This window comes from Eptatretus burgeri, chromosome 4 (assembly GCF_056783735.1).
Source record: "Eptatretus burgeri isolate ZD-2024b chromosome 4, Ebu_testis_v1, whole genome shotgun sequence".
NCBI classification, from domain to species: Eukaryota; Metazoa; Chordata; class Myxini; order Myxiniformes; family Myxinidae; genus Eptatretus; species Eptatretus burgeri.
The window spans coordinates 7,836,372-7,857,056 of NC_140964.1; the positions used below are offsets into that span (position 1 = coordinate 7,836,372).

The window sequence follows — 20,685 nt, forward strand, 5'->3', positions numbered from 1 at the left end:
TTTTAGACGGAATGGATATCTTTCTGGAGCTGGGTGTTGATCCAGACCTTGTGCTGCCATCACTCGCCGGTTCTCCCGTTCCATCACCCGGATCTCCCGTGGGGGGACAAGTTGACTCTCACTTCCCCTACTCCCATGGCACTGGAAAGGTATGTGTTGTGCCCATCGCTGGTGGGCGGATGTTGTCCTCTTTTTCTCATTAACAATGTAACCGGCCAAGCAGTCTTTTTACCGTTGCAATTATTGGTGGAACGTCGATCAATCCTGTTTGTTTTGGCCTTATTGATGGTCATTCACAGTCCTTGCTAGCTCGCTGTCAGATGATGAACTTCTTGTGATGGAAGGTTGAGCCATCCAGGTTCACGCTGTACTTTCGTGCTGAAATGTTTTTACAGTGAAATCTATACTAATAAATGTGAATTGTGTAATTCAACCACTAAGTGGTGCATTCAACAGTACCCTATCTTTGACTCTCAGGTTGTTCAGGTTGGTTATTTATCCCCCGCCAACCAACGAAGTTGGCGGGGGATATAGAAATGGTCACATTTCGTTTCCGGAGCAAAGCTACAAATCCCCTCAGGATATATTTACGAAATTTGGTACACATATCAAGCAAGTGGTGCACTGGTTCCTTTTCATATTTAGAGATTTCCCCCAAAATTTTTCTGTCACTTTCCATGGAAACAAGTTGGGTATTGAGAAATAATTGAGATTAACCTTTGTTTCCAGAGCATAGTTGCAAAACTATTAACTATTTCTTTTTGAAATTTGGTGCACACATCAAGAATAAATTGAACTGGTGCCTTTTGCTACTTGTCCTCATTTACTATGGCGGGGGATATCGAAGACTTTGTCTTCAACGGAAGCTAGTTTTATTTGTTTTAAATAAAAGATGGTACAGTACTTAAATTTAAATACCAAAAAGTCATTTCATTATCAGAATTATCATTAAATCAGCAAATACATGTGAGAAATTATATTTAAAATGTAAATCCCCTGCTTTTAGCATAACAGCCATTGAACTAGAAGGGTACTCGGTGGAGCGTATACCTCCGCCACGTTATGCCTCATCCACGAGAACATATCGGGCTCAATACATTTTTGAAATATCATGCTGAATATCGCTTTTGAGCCCTATCTCTCAATGGTGAAGAATCACTTTTAAAATTAAATAATTATCGTATCCAGATCTGGATTCGGATCTTCACCAAAATCGAATAAATTTGTCGTGGTCACACACCCAGCCCGTCCACCAAGTTTCATCCAAATCCGTACACAATTTTTTGAGATATCCTGCACACAGACAGACAAACAGATAGACAGAGAGGGGTGAAAACAAAACCTCCTCCACCTTCGGTGGCGGAAGTTATAAGCTGGTTACAAACTCAAAGTCAAACACAAGCACGAAGTGGAAGAGAAAAATAGGAATTAAACAAATGGAACAAAAAAATGGGAAGTTGAGTGGAGGAAAAGGATGGGAGGGGAGGATGACACAAAAACCTGGAAAATAAGTGGTGGGCTTGGGGAGGGTGAATGAGGTTTGAAAAAAATCACGATTATGAATGGGGGATGTGCTAAATTGGTGGTGAACAGCTATATTGAAGGCCTGAAGGGAAGAGTGAGATTGAACAGATTGAGGACTTTTGGTCCACAAGCGAGAGAAAATATCGATGAACGAATGAGTTGAGGTGAGCAGTGAATCTGGATTTTGAGAGTTTATCCAGAAAGGGGTTGTTGGCAGACCACTTGCACCCTGCAGAAACTGGGGGGGGGGGGGAAAGAGGGGAGCATGAAAAGGGCAGAGAGGATGCAAGACCAGAAAGGAGGTGGAAGAAGACAGGGGCCAGTGTCCTGTTTGCCATGGTAGAACCCCAGATATTTGGATTAATTGCAGGAATGTTCAGTGATTTTAAGGGCCTTTGTTCACCCAAGGTGTGAGGCAGAGGCGACAGCCCAAAAGGGACCACGGTGCTCCATCGAACATGAATTAACACCGACGTCGTCATTGTTGGAAGTTGGGATTTCTGAAGGAAACGCATGACACGAAGGAGGATGCCTAGTTGGTGGCTGACGTAGGAGGCCATTTTGATGCGCTTTCTCCAAGAGAAATTGGGGCTGATGGTGAGTCGCAAAAGTTTCAGGGACCAAACTACTTCAAAAGGTTTGTTACCCTGTGCATGTGAAGCGAAAAGTGGGGTTAAGCAATTGGTTCTTGTGCGTCCGTCTGTCTGTATTATCAGTTTGTGATCGAGGATCAACTTATTTAAGTAAAATTATATTTTGAACATGAATCGGAAGACGAATAGAAAGACAAGTCTTTCTTTTTACCCTACTTTGTTTTTGAATTCGATCCGATCACACATGCGTGGAGAGGAGTGAGATAATATTTTTATTCTGTCCACCTGCCTGACAGTCAAACAAAATTTTAAATCATTTCAAACAGGACACTTACTGTTTTTTAAGGGTGTCATAAAGGGTGGAGGAGCTCCTTGTGAGCCAACGGCCGTCCATATCTAGTACCCAACTGTGTCTGCGGATGTCCTCCTGCAGTCGGGTTACTTTTTATTTGGAGGTTAGTGGCAGGATTTGCACTCCGGCCACCGTAAAACCCTTCATTCTGCAAAACATACGGAAAGTAAACATAAATCTGAAAACCCACTCCATGAGAGTTCCTTGAAGTCCTTGAACCAGAATAACACTAAGTTCCTTGAATTTGCGATAAGTCATGGACTTAGGGTGGCTGGTTCATGGTTTCAGTGCCCACAAGCTCATCGCTGGACTTGGTATTCCAATGCTGGTGATGTGGCAAAGGAGATTGACCATGTGCTCGTTGATGGTTGCTGGAGGATGATCTAGAACTGCAAGGTCGACCGGAGTGCTCATTTCCTAAATACTGACCACCGGCTTGTTGTAGCAACTCTTAAGTTGCATGATAAATCCAGGAGAAGGGTACTATCCCAGCCTAGGCTGAATGTTGGCAAGCTCAAGGATGAGAGGGTCGCTGAGGAGTTTGCGAACAGGCTGAGTGGGGATTTGGGGGGTCTGTGTGCTTTCGGGAATCCTGAAGTGTTGTGGAGTGCTTTCAAGACCACCATGCTTGATGTTGCCGGTGGATGTCTTGGAACTCATCATAGGGCAAAGAAGAATTTTCTCTCAAGGAACACTCGATACCATTGACCAGAGTCGCAGGGCCAGGCTTAATGAGAGAGCTGAGCTGTTCAGGGATTTTAAGGTGGACAAAATTTTTTTTCTGCAATTTGGCTGATTCGGTGTGAGAATGTGTGGCCAAATTCTAGTTTTCCTGAACCAAACAAGAAGCTGTTGGAAAATATCCATCCCCAAACATTAATGGTTCATGAAATGTCTTTACTCAGCATAGTTTCCTCAAAACGGTTTGAGTGTGTGCATATTTAATAAGATTCAGAAATCTCTTTTTGGTGAATTTTGAAAGAAAACTATTCATCAAATTGGGCTTTTGTTGATATTTGGTGATTTGGCTTATGACAGCTTAAACCCTGGTTTTATATCATGCTGAATGTCAGGAAGTCGGGAGAGTTCCTCTGCATGGATGACCCGAACACTTCATAAGTCAAATACAACACAATCCATCAAAAGAAAATCAACCAAGGTACAAACTTCCTGTATAAACCTCTAAAGTACCTGCCAGTCGTCTCTGAGGGGTTTCATATCCAATAACGTCAGTTCAGCTTTTGGACAACGTCGTTGAAATACATAATTGACCGACCCAAAATATCCATTTTGTAATTCTTCTTATTCTTTTCTTTGGAGAGCCGAACTCAAAATTGGTTTCAACTCAGGACTTGGTTTAACCACAAATCCATTGCATTTTATCGCGGGAAGGTCCATAACTACTCAAAACTTTCATAACTTTAAAGGACTCCATGAAAAGTAAGCAAAACGGAATCTCTATGCGTCGTAATAGGAAGGGAAACGAGAGTGGGTGGGACCACACCTGCCGATCAACATTCTGGGGGTGGCAACATATGTCAATCACACCTAAATGGGTGTGGTCAATGGTGTAATATTATGTACGGTGCACTCCTTAAAGTCTAATAGCCTGCTATTTATCAAGTGTTCTAATAAACCAGGACCAGCCAGTTAGCGAGCGAACAAGTGGTATAATTCCACATGGTACGAAACATGAGGATTGTGGTGGACTTCCTGTGTATGGTCGGCATGGACTCGACCGTACATACTGCTGCACATGGTATTATTGCAGTCCATTATATAATGGCAACACGAGTTGATGCAAAGTGTATTCACATATAATCAACAAACTATTTTGTCATGCAATCAAAATAAAACTGTCCAGCAGGAAAATACATCGTCATAAAATACGCAATTTGGTGATCGATTGTCTGTCTATATGTCCTGTCTATTCCTGTGTTTTTGCCCGCGATACATTCAGTCGTTACTTCTCCAATCTCGCACAAACTTTACAGGAGGACCAAGGGTCACACTATTCCATTCCATTCCATTGGGATCATACTATGTGCAGAGTGTTGGTGCTGCCTAAGCAGTCTCCTTGGCTGTTGAACACAATCCTGGAGGGGTCACCACTCCGACGCAGGATACCAGCATGCTGGCGCTCATTTTGCCGACCTCAGAAGGATGACAGGCAGAGTCAACCCTATCTGGGATTAATTCAACAGCCGACTGGGATTTAAACTGAGGATTCGAGGATCCCAAGCCCACCACCCCTAACCATTAAGCCAACACCAGGCGTGATCACACTATGTAGGTTGTAATGACTTCATCCCCCCCCCCCGCCCCCTCCCAAAGGGGGTTTTCTATCTTGGGCGAAATCCGTGTTCAGGTGTATATCCGTATTAAGATAGCTAAGTAATAACAACACTAATGATAATAGCATAATATTAATGTTATTCCAAAACCATCTTAACTCCCATTATCTCCCCCCCCCCCTTTCCGCAAGGTTTTTTTTTTTCCTGTTTGGACAAATGTGTTCACATGTATAAATAGGTTATCATGGCGTTTTCGTGGGGCACCCTTAGCGGAAGTAAATAATATATTATAAACCACAAACACTAATCATTATCTTTTTAAACAGTCACTGTACTGTTGATAACACGAAACTGAAAGGGAGGAAACCCGACGTTCTTGACCCATCAAATGAGCCGAGATCGACTGTAATCTTTATACCCCAGAGAGGATAATAACATGGCTTTTACTGCCACTTCTGTAGGGAGTGGTTGTACAGTACTCGTATTTCAAAAGCTCAGAAACGAGCAATAAAAAACGTTTTTTTTTCAAAATGTAAAAGGATGTAAGGATGATTTGCCAAAAAGTATATAAACAAGGTAGGGATGGTCACAAGAAATTATCATGTGCAACCATCCCTGACTTCCTGGACACAACTGATGTTACTAATCTCCTGATGTCGGTAATCTCCTGATGTGAATCCATGACTGAGGTTGTGGATCCACCGTTTGGAGAGGTTCTGGGCGGAAAGGATTGAAACCTTGAGTAATAACAGTGCCCAGCTGGCGAGTGTGCTTACGTGCGTTGGAAGCAATTAACATGTACTATTATTGCAAGTGGATGGAGGGATTCACTTACCTTGGCAGTGATATTCTTGTCTCTGCTGGCTGCGAGTCAGAGGTCAACAGACGTCTGGGTCCGGCCTGGGGAGTCATGGATTCACTGGATCATGGGGTGTGGCACTGCCGGTACCTGTGCGGGAGGAAGAAAGTCCGAGTCTTCAGGTCCTTGGTACTTCCAGTCTTGCTCTATGGATATGAGACTTGGACTCTGACCAAGGATCTGAGATGGAGACATAATTCCTTTGGTACCAGGTCTCTTTGGAGAATCCTTGGCGATCTCTGGTCAGACTTTGTGTCCAACGAGCAGTTGCTGAGAGAGACTCGGATGAGATTTGTTACCTGCATAGTCCGTGAGCATCAGCTGCGGCTGTATGGACATGTGGCTCGTTTTCCTGACGCTGATCCTGCTCACCAGATTCTCTCAGCGTGGGAGTCTCGTGAGTGGAGGAGGCCAAGGGGCCGACCGCGTGTCTCGTGGCTGCAGTAGGTTGATCGGCATCTCAAGGAGATGGGAATGGGCCAGGCATCTGCCTGGGGATGGCCAGACGGAGTCCCCAGGAGTACTGGCGGAAAGTGGCCGCGCTGCGCTTGCGCTTGCTCCCATACCTGACCTGACCTGACCTGATGGAGGGATGGGCAAGCAACAACCATTATTCAAATTAAGATGTCGGGATGGTTTCATGTGATAATCTCTTGTGACCATCCCTGCCTTGTTTGCATTCTTTTTGGCAAATCATCCTGACATCCTTTTACATTTTGAAAAAAAGAGTTTTTATTTATTTATTATAGATGTGTATTTACGAGCTGCATGTGTAGTTAACCCCACACACGCAAAGCGAAAAGTGAGGTTCAGCAATTGTTTCACTTTGTCTGTCTATCTGTGTTTCTGCAGATGTCAGTTTGTGATCGAGGAACAACTTGTATAAATTGAATGTTATATTTAGAATGTGAATCGGAACATGAACAGGAAGACTCGTATTTCGTTTTCCCTTACTCTGAATCCGTCCTGATTGCACATGCGCAGACAGAAGTGAGATTAAATTTTTTTTTTAATTCTGTCTGTCTGCCTGCCTGGCAGTCACAAAATTGGAAATTATTCCAAACAGGAAAGTTACTGTTTTTAAAGAACACAAACACTGTGTATGAAGAACTCATGTAACATGGTAAATAAGGTGGTTATAAAGATGCTGCGTCAACAGCGGTAAACTTCCCAAAACAGATTTTCTTTCACTTTTAAAATCTTTATTTAATTTCAATTGAATTTTATCCTTTAACGCTGGAGAACACAACTCGCCTTCTTGGCACTTTCAAAAACCTTCAGTTTAACAGAACTGAGAACAAAATATTGCACCATTTTACACCATCTTGACCAATCAGATACGCCGCTCGCGCTATTAGCGTTGGGGACGATCGAGATTCAGACAAAATTGTAGCTTGTAGGAAATATGGATCGTGCTCAGAAACGCATGAAGCAACAGTTGAAAAGACCTTTCCCATGTCCTTGTTTGTCAAGACTACATGGGGTAAGGTGTTCTATGAACTCTAATTATTCACGCTTTAGTTTTTAATCTTTTTTTACTCACCAACCATTGAAAAATAAAAAAAACTGAACCTGTGTTTGGCCATAGACATATGGATCAACACTCGATGCTTGAACTGCTTCTACTTTAACCTTCACATTCTGTACAATGACTCTGTATCCAACAGGATGTTTAATAATGAGCCTTGAACATTGAAATGAAGCACAAACCATCCCATCCCTATCACCGTGCCTGTACCTCTGCTCCTCTCCCTTTCCTACACTGTATGGCGTGGAATACAAACATCGATCATTTTATCATTTTGTAATTACAATTTTATATGATAGAAATAATATTTGCTCCAATACAGTTACATCATCATCGTTTTACAGGCATTTCCATGCTTGCATGTATAAGCCGTGGTTCACCTAATGACTGCTTTCCAGGCTGCACGATCCCTTGCTAGCCCTCTTGTTCAGCCTTTAACTCGAACATCATCCCTCAGCAACACATCCCATGTTTTCCTCGGACGGCCTCCAGCTCTCCTTCCATTTACATTCATATTTATATACCTCCTCACACAACTACCCGCCCACATCCTTTCCACATGTCCGAACCATCTCAACCTACCCCTACGCATAACCTCACGAATGCTTTCCATACTGAACCTATCTCTTCGTTTCACATTTGACTTCCTATCCTTCAGTGTCACATCACACATCCACATCACCATTCTCATTTCATTTCGTTCACACCTCCGTTCATCCTCCTTTTTGATCACTCATGTTTCGCTGCCATACAACATCACGCAAGCTACATCAAGTTCTCCCTTTAATCGGAGAGGGGTCCCTTTTGATGTCAATCAGGGTAACAACTCCCTAAACTTCCTCCAGGCACTTCAAATTCTTGCATTCAATGCTGCCTCCAAACCACCACCTGCACTAATCATATCACCAAGGTAACATAATTTATCTACACGTTCCAGGGATATATCCTTGTTGATCATGTACAAGGGATATATCCTTGTAGCATAACTTGTAGATCAGACGCTCTGTAACTGCTGATCAAGCGTCATGTGTGCACAAGATCACGAAGGTAATATGGAACAAAACCGAGTGATAGAGAATGGGCGGTATGTAGTTAGGGTCCATTTCACTGGCTGTTCGTATCTTTGATGTCCTTTCAGGACCTTGCGCTATCGTGACTTTTGTGACGATAATCTTCAAATGTTCAATATTATTTGGCAGCATTTCCCATCTCACCAATACGCTTCCATCCATTCATCTCGAACCGTTTGGTGCAATGCTTTGTATTGTTGCACTTGACTTAAGTTGTAGATTATTCCTGTTTTGTAAGATAATAAATGGTGACATTTTATCAGACTTTTTGGATAATCTTCAAACTATTATTGGCCACCATTGTGTGATGGTGGGTGAATCTTGGGTCTATTGATTGCAAACAATGTGCTTGCTATGACCAAAGGCAAATGTCCAGGAAGTGCATTTGTAAAGGAACAACAACGAAGTGGTAATCGACACTGTTTCTGATGTTATTTATCATTGAAGAGGGTGTTGCAAGTAATGCCTCAACCCAGCACCGGCAGATGTGAAAAACTTGTCAGTTTGGACAAGAGTCGTGCTAAACCACGTTTTAGCAATGTGGTTGATGCACTTGCTTCCCCCCACACAAACAGCATCCAAGCAGCGAGAGGCTAATGTCCACCGAGTCGCACGAGGAGGTCCGCAGCATCCAACAGCAGCCTCTTGCACTGGGCTACTTCGTGTCCACGGCGCCAGCTGGACCTTTACCCTCTTGGTTCTGGGCTCCCAGGCCCCAAGCTCAATCCCAGTGTCCCCTCTTTCTTAAGGTGCTGTGAGGGTTAGGGCTTTAAAAATGCATTTACACTTTCTTGTCCTTAGCTGTCGTTATCACCCTTCATATTCTCCCTTTGGTGTCTTCCTTCCTTCCACCAGGCGTCACTGCACTTGCATGTACCTTCAGCGCAGCTCGACGAGCTGCTGCACACCAAGCACTCGCACCCTTTGGACTCCAATCGCACTTCAGAGGTGCTCAGGTAAGGTGTCAATGTGCAACAATCACCCATCATTGTCTTCCAGCAGCATTGGTGCTCTGCAGCTATGTGGACCGACTGCAATTGTAACTCGTGATGGAAATAGAGTGCGGTGTGATGTATGGAGTAGGATTTTTGAGAACAAAGGGTTTGATGATAGGATTGAAACAGAAGAACATTGTTTTTGCACAGTAAACCTTTAAAAACCCTACAATGCTGAGACGTGGCCGAAGGACCCATCCTCTTTTTGGAACCATTACCTGCTTACTGTGGCTATGGAAAATTGTAGTGCCTGAGCCCTCTTAGCATTTTGCCCACTTTACAAAACTGAGCCTCTTGGAGGAGTAAAATGACAGAAGACAAAGGAGTTTTCATTCGCACAGAAGAGAAAATGGTAACAGGTATCCACCTGAATGAAGGGGTTAGCTGGCGCATTTGACAAACGTACACGCAAGATCTGCACGAACAGGTGGTACGTATCAGGGGATTAGCAAGATTGATTTTTAAAAACGTTTTCAGTGGGAATGGAAGACCACAGAAGAAGACGCTTTGCCGCAATCCCTTTGCCTTTGATCATATTGGACCTTTTTATTTTTGGATACAATGGTGAAGCTCGTCGAAGAGCCAGAACACAAAATGGATCAGGTTGTAACCGAACAAAAGGAACAGCAGAAAGAGGAGGGAAACACCAACAGCAAGGTTGATGGACAAAATAGCGAGAGACTGGGACAAGTGATGGATGTGAGGAAGAATGAAGGATAGGGGAGGACACGTGGGGTGAACAAGATGGAAACAGAAACAAACTCTCAATCAAAGAAGTGGAAGGAACAATTGGAAACTTGGAAGGAGGTGGACTTTTTTATTGTATATATAGTCAAGCCTGCTTGCGAAAGAGCTAACACATTGAACAGATCAGGATGTAACGGACAAAAACAGTACGCAAAACACGCATGCAGAGAGGAGGAAACTCCAAGAATTTTGTGAGAAGGAGGTTGATGGTGAGACTGTGTGTGCCCTGCACAATCCTGGGGGAGGGGGACAAAGAGCAGAGGGCAGAAAACCAGAAAGGGGGCGGTGGAAGAATGAGAGACCACCAACCTGTCTGCAATAGCGAGTAATAGGCCCATATAGAATCGGCCTCGGCGTGGGAGATTCCAATCATCTTGAAGGTCTTGGTTTCCATGGCATTAAGCTGAGCAAGGTGCTCGGCATGGGGATCAGCCGAGAGGGGAGAGCAGCTGTACTCCATCAAGCTGCGGATGAAGGCCTTGAAGGTAGATCGGAGTTCAGGTGTGCCAAGGAAGGATTTTGTATGACAGAGGATGGCCAGTTGTTGACTGGCTTTGGAGGCCAACTTTGAAATGTCGTTTGCCCAAGAACGATGATAGCTGGTAGTGAGACCCAGGAGTTTGAGTAAATGAAACTGAACTTCTTTGAGAGGATTATTAAGAAAGTAGATGGGAGGGTTTGCTCAGCAGAGAGGGAGAGACAGAGAGAGACAGACAGACAGATTTGTCTGGATTTAAGGACATATTCCAAAGATTTGACTAGTTTGTGACTCTATCAAGGTGTAAAGATAGAGAAGAGGTTGCAGCCTGCCTGTCTAAAGGATGAGGGATGTAACCACAGAGGATGGAGACATCAGAAAATGAACAGAGGATTTTCCAGAATCAAGAGAATCATCCTTTTATCAGAGACTTATCCTTTCACTCTTGCATTCTGAGGTTTGCTTTCATTACTTGGCAAAGAAATATTGTTTTTGACAAGTATGTTGATCGCCTCCGTTTGTTTGTATGTGTGTTTGTTTGTCTGTCCGCTCGCCTCCAGCCAAAACCGTTCAACCGACCGTCCTGAAATAGTCAGAGATTAATGTTACTGAACCTGTGACGGTCCCATTGAAGTTTCGTAAAATTTGGTCGACCGAAAAGGTCTACATCAGGGGTTCCCAAGTTGTGGTACGCGTACCACAGGTGGTACATTTGGACTTTCTCGGTGGTACGCGGTGTGGTACGCGGCAGCGTGCTTTTTTTTTAACACAGTTTTTATTTTACTTCTCTCTCATACAGCTTGTGCACAATAATTAAATTTATATCGAAAGCGGCTGTACACTGACAGCTGTTTGTTATCGGCCATTGTGCACAAGTCTTATTATTCGTTTTGTCTCTACACGCCACACTGTCATCATTGCTTATTGCCCGGCTTATTGTTACCGTTATCGTTCACCAGCATCATGTGAATGTGAAAATATTCGGAGAGTTATCTCAAGTTAAGCTTCACTTCTATTCAAAAAGGTGAATTAGAAGCTCCACAGTGTGCGATTTGTGGAAACGTTCTCGGCAATCAATCTATGAAGCCAAGTCTATTGAAGCGTCATTTTGATTCTGTTCATCCTGAACACAGCGACAAGGACCATGATTTTTTTTTTCGTCGGAAGGAAAATGCCATGAGAAGAGCACGCTTCGACGGTAGCGGCAGTTTTCAACAGCAGTCCACGGCAGCCGTAAAGGCATCCTACTTAGTTGCACTGCGAATTGCAGAACAGAAAAAACCACACCGTCGGTGAAAGCCTCATCCTTCCCGCCACAAAGGATATCGTCCGTCTCATGCTGGGAGAACAAAGCGCCAAGAAGCTCAATTCTCTTTCGTTGTCAAACAACACAGTTCAGAGGTGCATCGAAGAAATGTCAACCAATATTCGTGACCATGTGGTGGCAGAAAAGGCATCTCCATGCGGATTTTCTATGCAATTGGATGAGTCAACTGACGTGGCAAATTGTGCCCAACTGTTAGCGTTCGTTCGGTACGTGCATAAAGCCAAGTTCAAGGATGAAATACTATTTTTTGCCGCCCGCTTAAAACCACAACGAAAGCAAAGGACATTTTCGAAGAGGTGTCTTCCGTCTTTGATCAAGTTGGGCTGTCATGGGTTGATCTGAAAGGCTGTACTACAGATGGTGCTCCAGCTATGTTGGGGTACAGATCAGGTTTCCAAACGCTTGTGAAGGCAGTTGCTCCTGAAGTGCGCGGCCTACACTGTAGGATCCACCGCCACGCACTCGCGGCCAAGGCGCCCCCCAAGCCATTGACTGACGTTCTCTCAAGCATGATCAAAATTGTGAACCATGTGAAATCCCAGGGTCTCAATTCGCGACTTTTCAAGAAACTTTGCGAGGATTTCGACTCCGACCATAAAGTTCTCTTATTCCACACTGAGGTGAGATGGTTATCCCGTGGAAATATGGCGGAGCGCGTGTTTGAACTGCGAGCTGAGCTTCGTGAATTCTTCGAAAACGATGGAAAACCAAAGACTCGATTTCGTCGCTGCTTTGAACGACCCCGACTGGGCATTGCACCTGGCTTATTTGGTCGACATTTTCTCTCAGTTAAACGCCCTGAACAAGTCTCTTCAGGGGACTGGCGTGACTATCATTGACTTCATAGACAAGGTCAAGGGATTTCAGGAAAAACTCCGTCTGTGGAAGACGAATGTCTAAGTGGGAGTGGTGGTCATGTTTTCTTGCACGGCCGATATTCTTCAGAAGCGTGAAAAGAATCCCCCAAGGGAGTTCATACAACTGGTAAAAGATCACCTCGCTTATTTGGATGAGGAATTAAATTCCTATTTTCTGGATCTCAAGGAACTGGATCTGAAAATGATTCACAACGCATTTCGCATGAATGCATTGGATTTGCCACCTGGAACAGGACTGCAGGAAAGCTTGATTGATCTCCAGAACAAATCCACAGCCCGAATTCAGTTTGACGAGATGAATCTTGCGGACTTCTGGTGTGCAATGTTGGGGTCTTACCCTAAGCTAGCTGCCCTGGCTGTTCATTCGCTCATAGTATTCCCATCTACATGGCTGTGTGAAGCTGGGTTCTCGTCAGTCGTTATTCTAAAAACAAAACAAAGATCCCCACCGGATGTTGAACATGATGTTCGGTGCGCTTTATCCAAAACAAAGCCTGACATCGACCTGCTTGTGAGCAAGAAGCAGGCTCAACCATCCCATTGACTGGACATTTTACACAATCAAATAGGACAGAATAGGTACTGACTGTATCATTCTTTTGTTCAGATCAGATTGCTCAATGTCATCGTTGTGAATTGTTAGTATTGTTTAACTCCCCATTGTCGTATCTCTATCGCAAATAAACACTGTTTTAGGTGAATTTTTGTGCAGTGGTACTCGGTGGGACCACGAACATGTCAAATGGTACCCCAGTAAAAAAAGGTTGGGAACCCCTGGTCTACATAGACCAATTTGAGCCAACTTTTCTAAAATCCTCAAATTTCATCCGATTGACTTGAAATTTGAAGATCATTTGCATATCAGGTCACCGAATTCAACCACCTATTAATTTTGAGGTAAACATTGGCGAAAAGGTCAATTTGGGCCAAATTTTCCAAATCCTCAATTTTCATCCGATTGAGTTGAAATTTGAAAAGGATTTATATGTCAGGTCACTGAATTCAACCACCTACCATGTTTTGTGGTCAACATAGGCAAAAAGGTCAACATAGACCAAAAGGTTAGCAGAGGCCAAATTTCTGAAATCATCAATTTTAATCCAATTGACTTGAAATTTCAAGAGCATTTTCATGTCAGGTCACTCAATTTAACTCCCAATTAATTTTAATGTCAAAAGGTCAACACAAACCTAATTTCTAAAATTGATATATAGGGCCAAAAACGAAATATATCACGATATCTCAAAAAGTTGGCGACGGATTCGGATGAAACTTGGTGGACACGTTAGTTGTGTGACAAGAACAAGGGGATTGGATTTTGGTTTAGATCCAGCCCATCAGTGGGATAGAAAACATGAACTGTTCCACCTGGCAGAGGTATGCGCTCGACCAAGTGCCATTGTACTTTGTGCTGTTTTGCCAAGTTGGCACTTTCTGAGTGATTATTTATTTATTTATTTATTTATACTCTTGCACCCCGGGGTGGGAGGGATACCCAGCACTGCCCGGCATGGTGAGCTTTTCCCTGTGGTGGTTTAGAGATGTGTTACACATTGAAAAGCTATGGAGTTATTAGCCTCATGGCGGTTACCTGCCTGCGAGCTAGCGGCAGCACTGCCTGAGCCCACATCCCAATGTACGCTTTATAGCAGCCTTTGGTGTCAAAACGGATGTCAAGGCCAACCTGCGGTAGCTTAAAACCTTGCCCAGATTCTTAAGTCCCGACACCAAAAATTTTGAGCCTCTAGGTGCTCTGGTTCAGCAGTGAAGGAATAACATACAAATGCACAAACAAACACACAAACACTAAAAAATACTTATTTGAAGATTTATAATATTGAACATCTGTTTTGTAATAGCAAAGGCTGAATTATCCCAGCAAAAGGGAGTTTAACCCGACCATCCTTGGATTACTAAAACGACTCAACTGCTGCCAGGAAATCCCAAATCTTCCAGTGCTAATATGGTACCTGCACATCCATTGGCATATTCTAGTAGGTGATGCCACAGATGTCCTGTTTCCATTCACCCCTTCATCAAAATTGTTTTTCCTTTCTTTGTGCTTTTAATTAAAGGCATTTTAGACACACACATTGCAATTATCCAGATCTGTGTGGGCGCCAGCTACCCTATCGGGCTCATTTGGGCTGCACCAGCATGCTCATTATGGTGGCCACAAGACAGCACTGAGATTTTAGTCTTGTGTGTTGTGTTGTGCTTACTGCAGGGTAGACATTAATGTTTGCTCATCCGCCACCGGCTATGCTATGTTTGCGGTTATCCGTGCGCTTGTTCTGGCCAAGGGTAAAAGGCGCAAGTCGTGTCGGGAAAGGGGTTGGGGGAGGGGGTTAGAGGGCAGGACTTGATTACGGATATTATAGGATTTTGTCTTGGCCAAAACTTTTCGGGATGTGCTTGCGTAATTCCCGCATCATCTTCCCTGTAGTTTGATTGCGGGTGCTTTTCATGAATTGTACTTGTGGGTTCATTTCCAAACCCATTAGTGAAATGCAATGTTTTCATTAAAAGTTTATCGCTTGTATATGAGTATCCTTTTGTACTTCAATTTGTATATCTGAGAGATCCGCATGCGTTTTATCTATCTCCTTTTGCCTGTGCTTCTGTACAGGTTCGTACTTGAACAGTACAATGCGCTGTCTTGGCTCACTTGTGACCCAGCCACCCAAGACCGTTGTTCGTGCCTGCCCCTCCACATGGTGGTTCTTACTCAGCTGTACAATGCCATCCGAGATCTTCTTTGAGAACGGGCCCGAACTTGCTCTGGCTCTAATCACCGCCCGACATCCCTCGGGCCCTCATCCTCCGTCCTTAATCCTGTCGCATAACAACGGCGTTCTCTGCATCTACTCTCACCGTCCTGTTCCTCTCCCCCACCCTTCGACTCCCACCCTTCCTCGCTCGTCCCCCGTTCTCGTTTCCGAGGAGACGTGGAACTGTCTGGGGCAGGCAAGCCAGAACCGAGATGAAGAGCTTGAGGTTGGTTTTGGCCACAGAAGCACCAACAGGGTGCATGGGTAACGGGGCAAGATTAGCGATCACTTGAAAGTGCAGCCCTCGGCCTTGCTTTGTAAATAGAGTGTACAGTGTACAATGGGGGCTCCATGAGGAGACCTTTCAATAATTGGGGCTCTGCGGTTGCGTGGCATTTAGTATACTCGGCTATATACAGACTTGTAAAAATTGTGTACAATCGAAATAATTTTACTGTTTTTCATAAGATCAAGTATCTTTTCCACCTTCCTTTTGTAGCTGTAGATTGCAATTTCATTTTTGAAACATTTACTTTCTAGGAAGTCTAGGGTGTCCTCCCTTTAGCCACGCGGAGAGGGCCGTCGGAGTACGGTCCGCGTTAGTATCAGAAATCAACACCTGGAAACTTTATTTAAAATTTTTAAGTTAAAGAAAGTTTTGGCAGAATATATTTATAGAATTTTGTGCAAAAAGTATTGAGCAGCAATGGAATATATTCTATGTTGAGCAACATGCAATTGGGAATGTGTGACATCAAATTGTTGCGTGTTTTTAAACGTGCGGCCGCGAGATGCCGACGTACCTCCCGCTCACGACCTGCCTTGCGCCGCGTACCCTCTTATGGGCAACGCGCGCACCTGTACAGCTACGAACCTCCTCTCCCTTTTTAACCGAGAGCTGTATAATTTATGCTATTCTTAAGGATGATTTCCTCCCTTCCGGACATTACGCTGTGGGCTTTTATATGCCAATAAACAGATTTTTTTGATTCGTGCCTGCCTCGTCATCTGTGGAACCCCTTGACGTGACCGTTTTGTCCAGAACAAATAACATTAAAGGTGTAATACCTCAGGCTCTCTTATTTTTTCATGGATGTGGATCACCTGTTGGTTCTTGGTTCTGCCATTGTCAACATTTGGTGCACAATGGATAGGTAGATACGTGACAGAGATGAACCCTTTCCCCCTTTCATGTGAATTAACAATCATTTTATATACGGCATAATCACCGTTTAACAACAAATGTTACTTTTGTTTTGGATTTCCAAGAAACTTTTGAAAACATCACAGCATATCCTACAATCATCAATGAATAATCTCACTTCTTTGCTTGACGCTCAGCATTTAATAGGATAAAGCACAGATAAACAACCATAGGTAGGTAACCATTGCATCGGTTTGGTGGACCTCAAATGGCATTCTACGTTTCTCCTGCTTTGAAGGAAAGTCATTTTTATTACATTTGCCAACAAAGGTAGATGGAGGTTGTGTTTACACCCCTGTTTGTCTGTAAGCACATGATGTCAAAAAGTCATAAATGGATAGATTTGGACAAAACTTGGTGGACAGTTTGGTTGTGCATCAAGGAAGAATTGATTCGATTTTGATGAAGATCAGAATCCAGATATTAGAGTTCTTCACCATTGAGAGAAGTGGCCAAAAACGATGTACAAGGTGGCCACAATGTCTTGTCACCCCTTGTAAAAATTGTAAATATTGTGACATTGCAATTTATCGTACGAGCTGACAACACTGAAAGGTTCTACAAGTTAAACCACATGCATTTACAGGACTCTTATTTTGTTACACACGAGCAGATATCACCCATCGCTTCGCTGACAGGAATAGTTGGAGGGAGAGAGAGAGAGAAGGGGTGTGGGAAAGAAAGAGGGGGAGGGAGAGTGGGGAGGGAGAGTGAGGAGGGGAGGGAGAGTGAGGAGGAGAGGGAGAGTGAGGAGGGGTGGGGACTGAGGGGGGAAGTAGAGTGTGGAGGGGTGGGGAAGTGAGGAGGGAAGGGGAGTGAGGAAGTGGGTGAGTGAGGAGGGAAGGAGATTGAGGAGGGGTGGGGAAGTGAGGAGGGTGGGAGATTGAGGAGGGGTGGGGTAGTGAGGAGGAATGGGTGAGTGAGGGCGAGAGGAGGGATGGGGGAAGGGAAGGCAGCGTGAAGTGAGAGGAAGGGAAGGTAGACGTGCGGTGGAGCGTTAATTACAATCATACTGTCTCATCAAAATGATTCTGCATTGAACAACAGTGAAGATGGAAACAAAATAGTATCTGAAATCCATTTTCTACCAGTCACACTTTAAATACTGCCCAGAGACAACCACAGCCTGGACGCGTCTGGAAACAAACACCACTAGGACACCTATGGAGATAAACACTGTCTGGAGACAAAGACCGCCAGGACATATCTGGAGATAAACACCGCACGGAGACAAACACCGCCCAGGCACGTCCGGAGACAAACACCACCTGGACACGTCCGGAGCCAAACACTCGTCCGGACATAACCGCCATCTGGATACTTCCAGAAACAGAAAGAAGGAGAGAAGGGGGGGTTGGGGAATGAAGAGAGAGAGAGGTGAGGGGGGAGGGTGCTGCATTGTATTGGGAGGGGGAAGACCGAAGATGGGACAAAGAGAGAGAGTACAAGCAGAGTGAAAATGAGGGATGAGCGGGAAAGGGTCATGGCCAAGTTTGAACATCGGTAAATGCATGTCTATGAAATGGTTGAGTATATGTTCAACATCGAGTTTTTACAACTAAAATTGTCGCCTGTCGGCCATATTGGATCTGATCTCAAAAAAAGAATGACGTGCATATGTAAGCCATCATTCATTATCTGTGTGCCAAGTTTGAACAAGATCAGAAAATGCATGTCAGAAATGGTTGAGGATGTACTAAGTTTGAACAACATCGGTAAATGCAAATCCGAGAAATGGTTAACGTTGTCGATACCGGGTTTTTGCAGCTAAAATGGCCGCCAGTCCACCAGTCAGCCATCTTTGATCAGCGTTTATAAGCATTGCAATCTATCCAGCGATTCGTAGATATAATGATCAGCCATCTCTACTAAAAAGTGTGTGTGTGTGTGTGTGTGTGTGTGTGTGTGTGTGTGTGTGTGTGTGTGTGTGTGTGTGTGTGTGTGTGTGTGTGTGTGTGTGTGTGTGTGTGTGTGTGTGTAAAGCATAACATATTCTCTCTCCTACCTCCCCTACTCCCACCTCTCTCTCAGTCTCATTCATTCTGTCTCTGGACATATCTAGACGGTGGTCCAGAAGTGTCCGGGCAGGGTTTGTCCCCAGACGTTTCCAGATGAGAGTTTGTATCCGGGTGGTATTTATGTCTGGATGGCAGTTTGTCTAGAGTAGACTATCTGGAGGACAGAGAGCTACATCAAAACATGGGTCACCTTGGAAATGAGAGGACATTGAACCTTATTAGAGAAAGTTTCTGTTGGCCCAGGATGCAACAGGAGACAGAGAGATATATGACATGAGAGTGTGAGTGCTTGAAGAAAAGGAAACCAGTCCGTACACAAGATCCACTGATGTCTATCCAGACCTTCTACCCATTGGAGCAGGTGTTACTCGATTTCCTCCACTTGGAACAATGCAGGGAAGGGTACGAGTACATATTGATTGTCATGGACCATTTCACTCGTTTTGCTCAGGCCAATGCTACCACAAATAAGTTAGCAAAGCCAGTGGCCACCAAATATATTCAATGACTTCTCCCTGAGATTTCGGTTCCCCACCCGCCTTCATCGTGACTTGGGATGAGAGTTTGAAAACAAATTACTGACTCAGCTGAAGGAGTGTTGTGACATCAGGGGCTCCAACACCACCCCTGACCATCCCCAAGGCAACGGACAAGTGGAACGATTTCATCGCACACTGCTTGGGATGCTCAGGTGTTCCACACGTGAGGTTTACTGTTTAATGACTGTGTACTCGTGGAGCTGGGCTTGTAACGATGAGAAGCTGTGACCATTTGGATGTATCCCATGTGACATGCTGAGTCAGCTGTGGAACCAGAATAGCTCCTTTCTTCCTTTCCTTACAATTTAATTTTATTCCTTTATTAAAAAGATCTTCCTTATCGACATTTTCCCTCCCTTGAGGGCTCTATGTAATTTCATGGGCAAAGAACCATGGCGGGACACGAAAGAGGAGAAAGAGTGAGAGGCGGGAACGAACGTAGGACGCGCGGTCTGGCTTGTGACAAGAAACGTGGCCTAGGAGAGCTCTTTGATGATTTGAGTGATCCCTCCGAGGGCTGCCTGTTGGAGGCACCGTCTGTGTTGATTTGTGTTGAAGAGACGGGTGTAGAGGAGAGCCTCTCGGTGCACGTGGCATCATGTAGTAAAGAGGGAGAGGGAGCAGAAGCGTTTGCTCCTCCGTGAGTATTGTCTTGAGTCGACCTGAGGCAACATGTGGCTTCAAGGTGTTGCAGGAATTGCTCTGGTTTGTTCAATGGTGAAGTTTGAGAACACGTCCAGAGAGAGAGAGAAGGGTGGTGGTGAGGCGTCATCCTTGGAGCCTGTGGCTGGGGTGAGGGTGAGGCTGCTGGAACGTCAACTCAAACAGGTCTGAATTTTTTTTATTTTTTTTTACCTTTACCCATTATTTTCTTTATATCTTGGCAAATATTCCTTTGTTATTTTGTCACCTTTTGTCACCCCCTTGGGATTAGTTTGGGATATCTGGTGGGCTGTTTAATTGTCTTGTCCGGATTGTCTGGGTGCCTATCTGTCCTCCTTTACTGACTTAATCGTTACCACCACATATCACCGAGATTTCTTATCATCACATGATGTATCCATTGCTTGGTGGTATACCCTGTTATTTTTTTTTTTATCCTGAGTGAAAGATTTGCATTAATTCCACCGTTTTGAATTTGCATTGCATGACTGGATTTGCATACGATTTGCATACATTTGCATTGTAAATTTGCATCAGCATTTGGATGGTTACTTCGCTCGGTCACATATGACTGCTTATACTGCGGGACCGCACACAGGGAACGTATTGGTCTCCTGAGCACGTCAAGTAGGACCTCCGGAGCAATCAATCGGCTATACCCCAAGCCCTTTACCCAGGGGCCAGGTCGTAACACAGGACCCTAACGGAGGAGCAGAAACAGGATTGGAAGACATCACTGCCAAAGGTAGTCCATGTGTTGCACTGTGTTGGTATTGTTGTGTGTGATGGTGCAGGGTGATGAGGTAGATGGTTCAGAGCAGAGTCACCATTCCAATTCCGAGTTC

The 20,685-nt window shown here is 44.3% G+C and overlaps 2 protein-coding genes across 5 annotated transcripts in view; both read left to right on the plus strand.

The window, feature by feature from the left end:
• Positions 1-16,405, plus strand: part of LOC147027425 (mediator of RNA polymerase II transcription subunit 13-like) — a 197,126-nt gene extending 180,721 nt beyond the window's left edge. For all 4 annotated transcript variants that reach the window (XM_085876794.1, XM_085876795.1, XM_085876796.1 and 1 more), the window contains 4 exons: positions 7-149; positions 8,796-8,969; positions 9,076-9,176; positions 15,275-16,405. In XM_085876794.1, the coding sequence (XP_085732920.1) occupies positions 7-149; positions 8,796-8,969; positions 9,076-9,176; positions 15,275-15,407 (551 nt within the window). In that variant the 3' untranslated portion in view covers positions 15,408-16,405. The remainder of the gene's footprint in view (positions 1-6; positions 150-8,795; positions 8,970-9,075; positions 9,177-15,274) is intronic.
• A 3,246-nt stretch (positions 16,406-19,651) lies between these two features.
• The window catches only part of BCAS3 (BCAS3 microtubule associated cell migration factor), a 214,736-nt gene continuing 213,702 nt past the window's right edge, over positions 19,652-20,685 (plus strand). The window contains exons 1-2 of the mRNA XM_085876802.1: positions 19,652-20,005; positions 20,439-20,585. The gene's annotated coding sequence lies outside the window, so the exon portion shown is untranslated. The remainder of the gene's footprint in view (positions 20,006-20,438; positions 20,586-20,685) is intronic.